Here is a 15,228-nt window from a genome sequence, read left to right on the forward strand (position 1 = left end):
GTTTAATAATGGGAAAAAAGAGAAAATCTAAAGCATGCATTACGCACACAGGCACCGTGTCATGGGCTCCTAAACTTTTTGTTTCCATTTCCAAAAATCCCCCACACTCATTCTGCCCTGCCATGTGCCTTTGGCAGACTCAAGTTACACAGAGACATTGCCTGCAGCCAGGAAGCAGCACTTAGCACCTGACTGGGATGCTGGTGGCGCTGTGGTCTAAACCACAGAGCTTAGGGCTTGCTGATCGGAAGGTCAGCAGTTTGAATCCCCTCGACAGGGTGAGCTGCCATTGTTCGGTCCCTGCTCCTGCCAACCTAGCAATTCGAAAGCATGTCAAGTGCAAGTAGATAAATAGGTACTGCTCTGGCGGGAAGGTAAACAGCGTTTCCATGCGCTGCTCTGGTTCGCCAGAAGCGGCTTTGTCATGCTGGCCACATGACTCGGAAGCTGTCTGTGGACAAATGCCAGCTCCCTCGGCCAGTAAAGCGAGATGAGCGCTGCAACCCCAGAGTCATACATGACTGGACCTAATGGTCAGGGTTCCCTTTATCTTTACCTAGCCAGGGAAATATCTGGAAAAGGTATGAACTTGAGATCTCTTCCCTTCTCCCTTGCCAGACAAGAGGGTAGCACCCCTTTGTGTAGTTAGATAAAGGTAAAGGTAAAGGGGCCCCTGATCCTTAGGTCCAGTCATGGCCAACTTTGGGGTTGTGGCGCTCATCTCGCTTTATTGGCCGAGGGAGCCGGCGTACAGCTTCCGGGTCATGTGGCCAGCATGACTAAGCCACTTCTGGCGAACCAGAGCAGCGCATGGAAACACCGTTTACCTTCCCGCCGGAGCGGTACCTATTTATCTACTTGCACTTTGACGTGCTTTTGAACTGCTAGGTTGGCAGGAGCAGGGACCGAGCAACAGGAGCTCACCCCGTCGTGGGGATTCAAACGGCCGACCTTCTGATCGGCAAGCCCTAGGCTCTGTGGTTTAACCCACAGCAGCACCCACGTCCCTTGTGTAGTTAGATAGGATTCCTTAAAGCGACAGAAGGACTTGGGAGTTCAGAATGGTTCAGTCAGTAGAGCCCGAGACTCTTAATCTCATGTTCAAGCCCCACGTTGGGCAAAAGATTCCTGCATTGCACAGGGTTGGGCTAGGTGACCCTAGATGGCTAGAAGGAGGATCATTGTGGACTGCCTGCCTGCCCACTCCAACTCGTAAGAAATCGCCTTATTGGTCAAATTTAACTCAATATTGTCTGCACTGGCTGGCAGCACCTCTCTAGGTTTTCAGTCTTTGCCAGCCCTCCCTGGAGATGGTGGGGATTGAACCCAAGACTTTCTGCTTGGAAAGCAGATGCTCTACCTCTGATCTGCAGCCCTTCCACACAGAAGGCAGGCAGGGTTCTTTGCCTGTGCCAAGCATACTGCACACTTTCACCTAAGCTCACCCACTATCACCTATCCTGCAGCTCCGAGAAGGCTTGGTCTTCAATCCTGCCTGCAGACTGTCTTGCCAGAGTGGTGCATGCTCTGGTTATCTCTCACTTGGACTACTGCAATGCGCTCTACGTGGGGCTACCTTTGAAGGTGACCCAGAAATTACAACTTATCTACAATGCGGCAGCTAGACTGGTGACTGGGAGTGGCCGCTGGGACCACATAACACCGGTCCTGAAAGATCTGCATTGGCTCCCAGTACATTTTCGAGCACAATTCAAAGTGTTGGTGCTGACCTTTAAAGCCCTAAACGGCCTCGGTCCAGGAAACCTGAAGGAGCGTCTCCACCCCCATCGTTCTACCCGGACACTGAGGTCCAGCTCCAAGGGCCTTCTGGTGGTTCCCTCACTGTGAGAAGCCAAGTTACAGGGAGCCAGGCACAGGGCCTTCTCAGTAGTGGCACCTGCCCTGTGGAATGCCCTCCCATCAGATGTCAAAGAGAAGAACAACTACCAGACTTTTAGAAGACATCTGAAGGCAGCCCTTTTAATGTTTGATGCATTACTGTATTTTAATGTTTTGTTGGAAGCAGCCCAGAGTGTCTGGGGAGGCCTGGCCAGATGGGCGGGGTATAGATAATAAATTATTATTATTAAATTATTATTCATTTCACTGTAGGCTTCAGCTCATGCACTTCAATGATAACACCATTGCTTGGAAGCGTATGGGCTTGGGAGAGCAGGGTTCGAATCCCCACTCTGCCATGAAGATCACTGGGTTTGACCTTGGGCCAGTCTGACCTACCTCATGGGGTTGTTGTGGGGATTAAATGGGGAAGTGAATGACCAGGTGCCCCACCTGGACATCCTCAGAGAAGAAAGGTTTGTTATTGTGGCATTTGCCTCCTAGGTGGGTCATAAGGAAAGGGTTAAATGAGTGTGATGTGATTGGCCGGAGAGAAACGGATAGGAAGAGTTAGAGTCGGTGTTGTGTGGAAGTCAGTTGAGAGTTGGGAGTTGGAGAAGGAAGAGGGAGGAATTAGTCTGTGGGTTGGTCAAGTTGTGTTGTGAGAGAGTGAGAGGAACTGTTAGGTGGAGTCAGATAGATAGTTGGAATAATCAGTTTGAAGTTGTTAGGAACATATACGTTAGTAAAGAAACTAAGAATAAGAAACTGACAAGAAAAATTAACTGAAACCTTAAATTTGTTCATGCTTATAACGTGCTTTAAATTTGTTCATGCTTATAGCAACTGTCTGGACTGAGGGACCCTGTGTGACCCTCTTCGGGGGCGTGGGTTCGAATCCCACCACTGCCACCACTTTTGTGGCGATCATACAGGGTCCCTGGACGTTTGACGGTCTATTGATCCCTGTGCCACCACTGTGATTGCCTCTTCGCTGCCACCAACCCGTTTCTCTCGGGTATACGTGGAGTCCAGTTTCTTATTCTTAGTTTCTTTACTAACGTATATGTTCCTAACAACTTCAAACTGATTATTCCAACTATCTATCTGACTCCGCCTAACAGTTCCTCTCACTCTCTCACAACACAACTCGACCAACCCACAGACCAATTCCTCCCTCTTCCTTCTCCAACTCCCAACTCTCAACTGACTTCCACACAACACCAACTCTAAATCTAACTCCTCCTATCAGTTTCTCCCTGGCCAATCACATCACACTCTTTTAACCCTTTCCTTATGACCCATCTAGGAGGCAAACACCACAGTTATAATTTGCAACAAACAAATAAATAATAAAAAGCACACCCATGGAGAAGCCTTGCAAAAATTATCTTTCCATCTAAAAGGAAGGAAGAGAGCACTATCTGAGATTTTGCATGGTTGAAGCACTCATACAGAGCACCTGGTTCACCCAACGTGTAGTTGCAGACAGAGACTCTCTCTAGCTCCCCAGAGAATCTGGGGCTCGGATTCTTGCATCCTGGGTCAATGGTTATATGCTCAATTTCTTTTCTGAACTGGCCCCATTATACATTCATTATAAGGTCTCCCTGCGTAGCTTTAACCTACAAGGTCACATTAACGTTCTTGATTGCAGAGGGAAAGCAAGCTTTGTTTTCATGCAGAAAATTTACATTTTCGTTCCCCGCCCCCATTAACGCACCCAATTCTTGGTTATGGATAAAGGCTATGAGCTTAGTGGGTGGGTGTCCAAGGCAGAAGAGTTACAGCCCGAGAAATTTACAGTGCAAGTTTTAATGTCCCTCATTTTGTATTCTCTCTTCGAAGCTCGAAATCATATTCAGAGAAATGTTATGAATTTTTTAAAATGCTGACAATATGCCTTGGAAGTATTTTAACATGCAAATGAAACCAATTATCCTTTGATTCTCCTGTACGGTGGAATTTATTGACTTTACGTGAATGTGAGCCTTTCGCTGCTGAGGTCAGCTAAGATTGTTGTAAATTCACCTTGCATGGAAGGCAGTCTGGAGCAGAAGGAACGTAGCAGGAGTAAGAACTGTCTGGTACTTTCGTCTCCATTTAGACATTTGTGACAGAAGCATCACAGTTCAGCGTGACCCCGAGTACTTTTTGATATATCCGTCTGTCAACCAGGATATGTAGCCAGTCCATAATTTAAGACCACAGCTTAAGAATGTAGAAAACCAAAATGCTTCGAAATACCAATGTTATAGGGCAGTGATGTACCCAAAAATATTTGTTGTCTGCTACTTTTATCTCAGAAGGGATGCAGGTGGAGCTGTGCGTTAAACCACAGAGCCTAGGACTTGCTGATCAGAAGATTGGTGGTTCGAATCCCCGTGACGGGGTGAGCTCCCGTTGCTTGGTCCCTGCTCCTGCCAACCTAGCAGTTCGAAAGCACGTCAAAGTGCAAGTAGATAAATAGGTACCGCTCCGGCGGGAAGGTAAACGGCATTTCCGTGCGCTGCTCTGGTTCGGCAGAAGCGGCTTAGTCATGCTGGCCACATGACCCGGAAGCTGTACGCCAGCTCCCTCAGCCAATAAAGCGAGATGAGCGCCGCAACCCCAGAGTCGTCCGCAACTGGACCTAATGATCAGGGGTCACTTTACCTTTACCTTACTTTTATCTCACTGCCAGATAGCTGCATTAAAAACCTGATTTACAGTGGTACCTCGGGTTAAGTACTTAATTCGTTCCGGAGGTCCGTTCTTAACCTGAAACTGTTCTTAACCTGAAACACCACTTTATAATAATAATAATTATAATAATAATAAATTAGGACCGAGGCCGTTTAGGGCTTTAAAGGTCAGCACCAACACTTTGAACTGTGCTCGGAAACATACTGGGAGCACTCAGCACTCAGCCTGATCAGATTTCCCTAACTGAGGTCAACTCATGTACAGTGGTACCTCGGGTTACATATGCTTCAGGTTACAGACGCTTCAGGTTACAGACTCCACTATCCCAGAAATAGTACCTCGGGTTAAGAACTTTGCTTCAGGATGAGAATAGAAATTGTACTCCAGCGGCATGGCGGCAGCAGAAGGCCCCATTAGCTAAACGGCCTCGGTCCAGTATACCTGAAGGAGCGTCTCCACCCCCATCATTCTGCCCGGACGCTGAGGTCCAGCGCCGAGGGCCTTCTGGCGGTTCCCTCATTGCGAGAAGCAAAGCTACAGGGAACCAGGCAGAGGGCCTTCTCGGTAGTGGCGCCCTCCCTGTGGAACGCCCTCCCACCAGATGTCAAAGAGAAAAATAACTACCAGACTTTTAGAAGACATCTGAAGGCAGCCCTGTTTAGGGAAGCTTTTAATGTTTGATGTATCACAGTATTTTAATATTCTTTTGGAAGCCGCCCAGAGTGGCTGGGGAAGCCCAACCAGGTGGGCGGGGTATAAATAATAAATTATTATTATTATTATTATTATTATTATTATTATTATTATAAAGGTCCCTCCCAGGTGCGCCGAGTTGGGCCCAACATTTCGGGGGGGGGCCTGTTGCAGGTGCATGATGTCACATGCGTTATGCTCCTCCCCCAGTCTACATGGGCACCCCTTTGAGGATCGCCTTTCTGGGAGGGTGCCCTGGCAATCATGGCAGGGAGCACAGAGGGTGAAAATCACTCTCCACACCTCCCACTCGGAGGGTGAGCACTCACCCAGGGGCGATGAGGGATTGTGGCCCCCTCAGTATTGGGTGGGTGGGGGCTCAGTCCCCTGCCTGGAAATATTGAGGGGTCTGAAAGCCCCTTCCGCCCCCTATAACTGGCGCCCCTGCTCCCTCCCACTGTTGATAATCTCCCCCAATGCAGAGCTCCTTGGATCATAACATTTTGGGACTCACTTTGCGTTGTGGAATGCGGGTGGGAAAGGAGCACATAACAGGAGGCTTGTCATCCACAGGCTAATGTATTTTTTGGCAGAAAATATTGGTGTCTCTGCATTGTGCATGGAAGTTGTACGGCCATAGTTACCGTATTTTTCGCCCTATAGGACGCACTTTTCCCCCTCCAAAAATGAAGGGGAAATGTGTGTGCGTCCTATGGGGCGAATGCAGGCTTTCGCTGAAGCCTGGAGAGCGAGAGGGGTCGGTGGGCACCCACCCCTCTCGCTCGCCAGGCTTCGTGGACCTCTCCGCAAGCAGCGGGAGCGCTCCCGCTGCTTGCGGAGAGTTGCCAGCATGCGGAAGCCTGTGCGCGCTGAGATCAGTGCGCCCATGCTTCGCGGACCTCTCTTCAAGCAGTGGGAGCGCTCCCGCTGCTTGCGGAGAGTTGCCAGCATGCGGAAGCCTGCGCGCGCTGAGATCAGCGCGCCCAGGCTTCGCGGACCTCTCTGCAAGCAGCGGGAGCGCTCCCGCTGGGCTCCCACGGCTTGCAGAGAGCTGCCTGTTTGGGGGCTGGGGTCGGGGGAAGCTCGGGCTTCCCTGGGGGGGAAATAATTTTTTCCCCCTTTATTTCCCCCCAAAAAACTAGGTGCGCCTTATGGGACGGTGCGTCCTATAGGGCGAAAAATACGGTAATTGCTTGGAAGTGCCATTTCTCGGACGTCTGACCATGGAAGCAATTTTAGGATCTAAGTACAACCGTTGCCATGCACGCGGGTACTGGGGAAGTTGGTAGAAACCAATGTGATTTTCTCATCGCAGCAGCTGCTGCCCTTCAATCTGCAAACTCAGTTTTTATTCCGTGTGTCCCTTCATATCAGCTAGAGGTCATTATTTCCCCTGGAAATAAAGGCAATTGAAAATGTCAGCTCTCACTTCCTTGCCGCATCAACATTATCTGCTGGGTAAATATTTTCTGTTGCTCATTGAGCAGAAAACGGATTGTTGGGAGATGCACTTAGATAATGAGCACTTTTTGAAAAGACACTCAGCTAAGCATGGATACCCTAGCAACAAAATGTGAGGTTTGCCGCTTGCTATTTTTACGGATGAGTGCGAGAAAAGCAGCCTTTTATTTCTGCAAAAAAATGGAAAAGAGGGACATGAAATAGCACAGAATCTCAGCGAATATACCTGTTGCACAGAAAAGGAGGATGCTTGGAAACCTTGTTCTTCAATGTTCTGTCAATAAGGGCAAAACCCCATGGATGGTATTACTAGTGGCAGTAAATGTGTCTTTGCCTTTAATGTCCATATTGCCACATGGGCAGTCATCAATGTACAAGTACAGGTAGCAATGTACCTGTCTACAGTGATCCATGCGACAGTCACCTCCAGGCTTGACTACTGTAATTCGCTCTACGCGGGGCTGCCCTTGAAGCTGTCCCAGAAACTCCAGCGGGTGCAGAATGCTGCAGCGAGGCTCCTCACGGGGTCTCTGCCATGGGAGCATATTCACCCAGTGCTTTTCCAGCTGCACTGGCTCCCGGTGGAGTACAGGGTCAGATTTAAGGTGCTGGTTTTGACCTTTAAAGCCCTTCATGGCCTAGGACCCTCGTACCGCCTCTCCTGGTATGCCCCACGGAGGACCTTAAGGTCCATAGATAGCAACACCCTAGAGGTCCCGGGCCTTAAGGAAGTTAGATTGGCTTCAGCCAGAGCCAGGGCCTTTTCAACACTGGCTCCGGCCTGGTGGAACGCTCTGACTCATGAGACCAGGGCCCTGCAGGATCTCATTTCTTTCCGCAGGGCCTGTAAGACAGAGTTGTTCCACCTGGCCTTTGGCTTGGAGCCAATTTGATTCCCTCCCCCTCTTTCTTTTTCTTTTTCCTTTCTCCTGTGATGAGGCTGCATTTTAATATTTTAATATTTTAATGTTTCAATATTTTAATGTTGTATTTTAATCTTGTTTTTAAGTTGTATTCATTCAACTTGTTTTTATTATTGCTTGTTAGCCGCCCTGAGCCGGGCCTTGGCTGGGGAGGGCGGGGTATAAATAAAAATTATTATTATTATTACTCCTCTCTACCACCACCTACACGAACATGGGTGGTCACCAGTGGAGAACATGGATCACATCATTTTCCAGAGCTGCTGTTGTGCCACATTTACTTGAATGCAATGTGCACCTTCTTTGGCCAAATCACATCATGAAAATTAGGGTGTGCATTAGATTCGATGGCATATTTACATTCGCCAGCAAGTACTTTTTTGGTTTCAAGGTTTTGAAAATCGAGGTGCGCGTTAGATTCGCTTAAGTATGGTACATTTAGTAATAGGTCTGGGTAAGATGTTTTGCCTGTGGAGATCTGCATTCCTCCCCGTTATTTTTTAAATTGTAGGTGTGACTGAGAAGGATAAGGAGTCACAGGTTGCTTTTCCTTCGGTGTGCTAGCTGGTTATTTGAATGTTCTGACACCTCACAGCTCATGTGGCAAATAGACTTTCTATGCCTGGTGAACATCAAAAATGAGTTGATCAGATCTAGGAAGCTTTTATTGGTTCTGTTACATGTCAGAACACTAATGTTGACATGATAATACAGGTGGGTCTTCCTATTACACGCAATACAAGAGAAAGGATGGGAGCAGGCTAATTCTGGTAAATGCAAGTCAAATAGTTATATGGGAAGAATGCTCACTGAATCTAAGAACCACTTGTCCGCAGCCAGGCTGATGCAGAAGTCACCTGAAAAATTAGCCTGCATGCTAAAATAATAATCTGTGGCAGCTTCTTCTTTCTTTCTTGGTATTGCTATTAAAATAATTATTTAATGAATGTGTATGGTGAAAAACAAAACAAAACTTGAAAGCTCGCTAAACGTTTTCCAAGCACATTTCATTTAGCTAAGCCTAACCAGACATGTAATTTTATTACGCATTTTATCCGTGTTTTGATAATTCCATTAGGTCTGCTGGTTTTCAAAATCTTATCGATTCTATTTGTATTTTCTTATGGCACTTACGTAAACTGCTTGGAGGGCATCGTTTGATTAAGCGGGATAACAGAATCAGAGACTTGTAGGGTTGGAATACAATAATGACATCCCTTTGGCCGGTTCTTTCTGCCCTCCTAGTTCTAATGTTCTTCGAAGGACTCATCAGGGGACAAGGAATCAGTGTGGTATTTGTTGTTGTTGTTTAGTTGTTTAGTCGTTTAGTCGTGTCCGACTCTTCGTGACCCCATGGACCAGAGCACGCCAGGCACTCCTGTCTTCCACTGCCTCCCACAGTTGGGTCAAACTCATGCTGGTAGCTTTGAGAACTCTTGTCCAACCATCTCATCCTCTGTCGGCCCCTTCTCCTTGTGCCCTCCATCTTTCCCAACATCAGGGTCTTTTCCAGGGAGTCTTCTCTTCTCATGAGGTGGCCAAAGTATTGGAGCCTCAGCTTCACGATCTGTCCTTCCAGTGAGCACTCAGGGCTGATTTCCTTAAGAATGGATAGGTTTGATCTTCTTGCAGTCCATGGGACTCTCAAGAGTCTCCTCCAGCACCAGAATTCAAAAGCATCCATTCTTCGGCGATCAGCCTTCTTTATGGTCCAGCTCTCACTTCCGTACATCACTACTGGGAAATATTCCTAAAATATCATATACCAGTTGATGGGAGCAAAGCTATTCCTAACATGCCAATCTTGTGTCACATAGTTATAGCTTTTGTGGCTATGCAAATTTTTGGGTAACTTTTGGTGACCTCCTGATGGCAGCCAAAACATATGAGCTAGGTCTTAGTTATTTGAGTTAGTCAACACTTTCTCTATTAAAAAAACACCACAGTATGATGACTTTACAGAATAGCGTGGTTCCGATGTCAAACTAAGCCAAGCCATGTTTTACTGGGACTAGAGGAATGTGCTGGCTCCCAGAGTGTTGCTTCTTTCACCCCAGTCCTTTTTATAGCACAGTGTGGTGTGGCAATTAAACCAAGGTTTGGCTTAGCATGTCATGGTTAATGTAGCCAACCAGGACCATGGTTAATGTAGCCAAGCTTCATCCTATCGTTAACAACCATGGTTAAGGAAGAGAGTGTTGGCAAAACCTATTGGCTCTTCGCAACTTTCTGACTAGTTGCATGACCTTAGCCAGATCTAGCAGAGTACACGCAGAATCCACGGAAGCAATTGGCGACTTGGCTGCAGACAGGATAGACGAAGCAGGAACCAGGAACTTGTAGTTAGGTGTTTATTATATACAGTGGACTATTTACAGGAACAGAGCACGGATCTTTTGCTAGCTCTCTCTGACACGACTCACAGCTCCTACACAGAACTCTGAACCTCTGAACTCCTGAACTAACACATTCCAGTTAGTGGGCCATTAATTATCACTCCCTTGAAAGAGCTTGACCAATCAGGGAGCTGTCTGCATGTCTCTGTTATCACCAGGCAGACTTACTCCTTCAGATTGCCTTCTGGCTGTCTGCCAAACCTTAATTGACTCTGTGTGAGTAGCTGCACATACACAGTTTCCCAACAGAGAGCCCTTGACCACGATTTGCAGTTTGGACAACACACCAAGTCAAATGTTGATGCTGCAATTTGGTAAAAGGATCAGGAAGGAGCAAAGTGGATGTGTGCTTCCCTTTAGGAACCATCATGTCTGTGCCGATCCAGTGAGCCATGGTTTTGTTTACCAAGATGTGCGAAGAAGGCTAGTAAGCATCTGTTTAGAATGTGTAGGGTTGTGTGACTAACTGCTGGTTTCTGGCGAAATCTACTGACAGGCTTTTCTCTTTCTGTTTTCAGGTTGTGTGGAGGAAACTTGGAGATGCTGTCGGCTCGTGTCCTGGAATTAGGCAACACTTGTCTGGAAACCAGTACAAAGGGCCTATGTGAATGGATATTTTTTTAAGGAACAAAGGAACCATTTCAGCTACTGTTGGATTTAGTCTTGTCAAAACAGCCGCTTTCCTAACAAGGAGACAACTCCATTCATCACCTCTGGAATCTGGATTGCTCTGCCCCCTCCCTCCGTTCCTGCAAGGACTTTGGCAAAAAGTATCCGGATCTCATCACACTCAATATATATTCTGACTAATCCAACTCTGCTTCTGCCATGAGCATTTACAGTGTATACGCCCAGGAGGTACCAGCTGATAATTCTGAAGGCTGTTTAAAATCTGCCGCTGGAGGAGAACCCACATGGAAGAAGTGTTTGACATGTTGGCCTTCCTGTGATGTTTCCCCAGGAGCTTTTCACCAGATTGGAAAGATACCTACAAACTGTGCCTTTTGGCCATCCCAGTTTGGACAGTTAGGTTCTCCTGGTAGCTCTACACCAGGGTGTGTTAAAAAAATATGTTAGTTAATATGGTGCTTAGGCAGATTGCAGCTGAAACACTTTCCTTTGTAGAGTAATTGCATTCTGAGGTGCTAAATATAAGACCTTCAAGTCTCCTAACCAGCCAGTAGTGTAGCAAAGAAAACAACGGCACTAAAACTGAGCCCCCCACACCCGAAACAAAAAGAATTCATTTGTTTTCATTCATTTTGGCAAATGTCTTCCGAAGAGGTGGCATTTCTCCTCTTAAGAGAAGGCATTTCTCTCTTAAGCTTGAAGGCCAATGCTAAGGCAACCCCAGGAATGGAGCAGCGATGAGTCTGTCTTGTAAAGAGCGGGAATTCCCTCTCTGAGAGACCAGATAGATCAAGGAGCTGGGCTGATGGATGGGCAGTCCCCCAGCAAAGGTCAGGAGCCTAGTTGCTAGACGGCAGTAGTGTGATCCATTAGGGAGTCAGTGATTTGGGATCAGGTATGTTCTGTGTTTTACCAGGCACAAGCCGAAGAGGCAGTCCAAAAAGTAGGAGAGGGTTGTGCGAGGGTGGCCCGTTGGAGGAAGAGAGATGAAGCAAAGGCAGTGGAGGACTTTTAGAGCTTTGGCTTCCAGAAGTTCACCAGGATAGAACAGAAGCTGGCGAGGGGGTGGGGAATTCTGCTAGATTCACTTGCTAGGCCAGCGGTTCTCAACCTGTAGGTCCCCAGATGTTGTTGGACTACAACTCCCATCATCCCTGAGCTCTGGCCTTGCTAGCTAGGGGTGATGGGAGTTGTAGTTCAACAACATCTGGGGACCCACAGGTTGAGAAAGGCTGTGCTAGGCTTTTCACGCTGGCCAGATGCTAAAGGCTTTTTCAAGATCCAAAGAGCCCCAGTTTCCAGGTCCTCGTGAGGTTTGCATATACCTGCTCATACATTATACAGAGCATCCAAGTTAATTTCATGGATGCTGTTTAGATGTCCAGCAAATTAAACTCGATTCTACATCAGGCTTTCCCAAACTTGGGTCACTGGCTGTTTTTGGACTACAGTTCCCACCATCCCTGACCACTGGTCTTGCTAGCTAGGGAAGATGGGAATTGTAGTCCAAAAACAGCTGGAGACCAAGTTTGGGAAACCCTGTTCTGGATTACAACTTGGGGTGGAAGTCGTTGTAGCATTATGACAATCATTCCATCAGGGCAAGCATTTCAGTTTGGGACGCAGAATCTTCCCCTTTTCCTGCTCCAGTGCACTGTTTGAGGGGTTCTCCTGACCCACCCCCCAGAGCCAACTTGAGGGGTGCATGGGGAGTAGAGGGGGTGAAGCCCCATTGCACTTGTGGAAGTCATGTGCTGCTTTCTGCTAGTGGGACTCCTTAGTTGGATCTGGCCCTTAAGACCCTGGCACATATTGATGATTCTGCACCAGAGCCTGGTGTCTGGGACTCTATGGGGTCCTCCTTGCTGCCTCTCTGCTTTTATTACCAGGGGAAGGAACGAAGGGAGGACTAAATTTGTGGCCTGAAGATCTTATAAAGTGTTTTAAGGCACTGAATGCTCTTTTGAATACTTGGTGTCTTTAGGGCAAGTAGCCATTGGTGGTGCTGAAGTGGCCAGCTACTCAGGATGTAGGGGAAGCAGCCAGTACTTCTGGGAAATCACATGTTGCTCTTGCTGCTTTTGATGAGTAATGTGAGTGGCCAAAGGCAGTGGAGAGGACCCAGTTTGAGGTCTCCGGGGCATAACCTTCATCAGAGCTCTTATTCCAGCAGAAATGTGGTGCATCGTGGGAAGCCGAATCCCATGGAATGATGCACCCTGAGAAGTTCAGCTTCCACGGTGGCCAGCTGTTCTGAATGCACCAGGTGTGCATGGAAGCATCTGAGGTCCAAGATCCTGGTTCGACGCTCTGGCAACTTAGCTGGATGTGTGTGTGTGTGCGTGCACACATGATTTACAAACCATCAGTTCCAGCAGGTTTTGGGCTTTCAGGCCTGGAACCCTCTAAAAGGCCTGATCCATATTAACTTGAGGCTAGATCCTAGGCAGTTTGGACCCACACAGTGCAGACAACCAAAAAGAGAGCGTGCGAGCTGAACGGCATGGCTGTGTTCCAGGTCGCACAATGCTGTAGGAGGCCTGGGACAGGTTAGTTGGCTCCCGCATGTGGAGTGAACAAATTCTTCCCCTCCCCTAGTCCTGACTCCTTATTATGACATAGTAAGTATGCTCCCATGTAGATGACATCACAGCTGTTAGCTTTAGAAAGCTGCCTGGGTTTCCCCAGCCACCTTGACTCCCAACATATGAACCCATTTTTCTGTGCCACGTAGAAGCTGTCTACAACACCTAAATAACAATTGTCCGTTCTGGATGTTCCTGGTTTCCTGGTGCTGTCTTCTGCTGCGCTGTTGCAGAGCCCTGAGTTGAGTTCTGATTTCAGAGAGCACAACGAACCAAGCCTCAAACCTGTTGAAAAACATACTCCTTCCCAAATGCTTCTTTACTCGTCCCGTCCGTGGGCTTTAGAATTAAATATTTGAAGCCTCCACTCTGCCAAATCCTGCCGGGGGTCCTTTCTGAGTACTGAGTGACTTCCTTCATCCATTTCCTTGACCACACAAATATTTTGCTTCACAGGAGTCTATAAGAGCTTATCAAGGTAGCGCTGTATTTATGAGAATAAGAAGAGGAAGAAGAAAAAAGCTTTTGTTGCTGGCGGTCGCATCTTTTCAAAGGAAACGTTGAATATTCTCAAAAGCATGTCCTTCCTTCATCCAAGGTTTTAAACTCTTGTCCGTTGTGCCTGAGTTTTTGGACCTGGGTGGGCTTACGTTGACATTTCTCTCTCTCCCCCCCCATTTTCCCACCCCCCTCCATATGCCATTAGATTGTGTGTATTCAGCTCTGATAGCTATTTTGTGTATATCTCAAAATGCAGCAGCAGTTTCTCGTATGAATGTGCAACAGGCTTGTGAATAGATGCTGTTGCTTTGACTTTCTAACCATAGCTGAGTATTTAAAGCAAAAAAGCAAACGAAACAAAACCAAGGCAAACATAGGAATGCAACAATTCCCAAGTTTTTGGGTTCCCCTCCCCCTTGATTAATGAGATTGGGTTCCCCAAGCTTATATCCTCCCCTTGCCAAATGGGCTTTGTTACATGTTGTGTTATTGATCTGTGGGTCGTGGAATGTGGCGGCGCTGTGTCGGTACAACCCTTTCGCCCTATACATGGTAGCGCAAGCGTAAATTGGCTACCCGTTTTCTAGAAGGAAAAAGAAGAGAAGAAGAAATCACAAAGGGATTGATTTGTTTCAGTGGCTCAGTCGCTTTGCTAATTTTCCCCTTTCCTCCCCCCCCCCCTTTTTAACGACATCATGCTAATGAAAACCGCCACTCCGGCTATTTCTCTTTAAATTGTTGTATTCCTATAATCGTGCGAGGAACAAACGGCGAAAAGAAAAGAAACCCTCAAAAGAAATTGTGCTTGCAGTCAATGGGCTGGATCCAAAGAGCTGTTTTTGAGTTTGTCCAAGGAGGTTGTCTGACTATTTTTCATTGAAGAGCTGACCTTCCCAATCCCATATTGCAAACTTCTTTGGAAAAAGCCCTTTGGCTGTAGAAGTAGCTTGCTGATGGGGCAGGCGGAGGTGCTGTTCGAGGAAGAAAAGTCCGAAACCTCAAACCCCCACAATCCCATGAGAGTTTGGATCCAGTTTTGTGGTTCTGTGGATCCCAGCCACGCCCTGCAGCCGCTAATTTGAGTGATGCTGGTCTTTTGCCACGACGCGTATGTAAATTTTGATACTGTATTAAAGCTATTTTTTTACAATTCACCATATAATGGGGGTGCCAGGCATTGTGTGTTCCATCTTAGCAACGGTAATAAATTATTTAATCTCACGCTCATTCGCTTGCTTGATTTTGACACTGGACTCAGCCTAAGGTGAGTCGTGGAAAAAACAACATCTCCACTTTTTTTTAAATTAAAAGTTTTATCTGTTTGATTATTTATTTGGAACGTTTGTACCATACTCTTCAGCCCCGGAAACTCACAGAGTGGCTGAGAATCATTGCAAACATAATCAGTCAACTCACTGACACTGCCAACGTCTATGCTGCTCCCGGTGGACACCCAACTGTTGCTTGCCCTTTTATTCCTCTATCAATTTTCACTGTAAAGAAGAAGAAGAGTTT

General features: G+C 47.1%; 1 protein-coding gene across 5 annotated transcripts in view; it reads left to right on the forward strand.

The window, feature by feature from the left end:
- The window catches only part of CCDC85A (coiled-coil domain containing 85A), a 154,204-nt gene extending 139,270 nt beyond the window's left edge, over positions 1–14,934 (forward strand). For 4 of the 5 annotated variants that reach the window (XM_083605335.1, XM_083605338.1, XM_083605336.1 and 1 more), the window contains one exon: positions 10,516–14,934. In XM_083605335.1, coding sequence (XP_083461461.1) covers positions 10,516–10,605 — 90 coding nt within the window. In that variant the 3' untranslated portion in view covers positions 10,606–14,934. The remainder of the gene's footprint in view (positions 1–10,515) is intronic. The other variant, XR_014545841.1, reaches the window with a different exon arrangement.
- Positions 14,935–15,228: the final 294 nt, after the last annotated feature.

Source organism: Podarcis filfolensis, assembly GCF_964270895.1.
Source record: "Podarcis filfolensis genome assembly, chromosome: 3".
Taxonomy (NCBI): Eukaryota; Metazoa; Chordata; class Lepidosauria; order Squamata; family Lacertidae; genus Podarcis; species Podarcis filfolensis.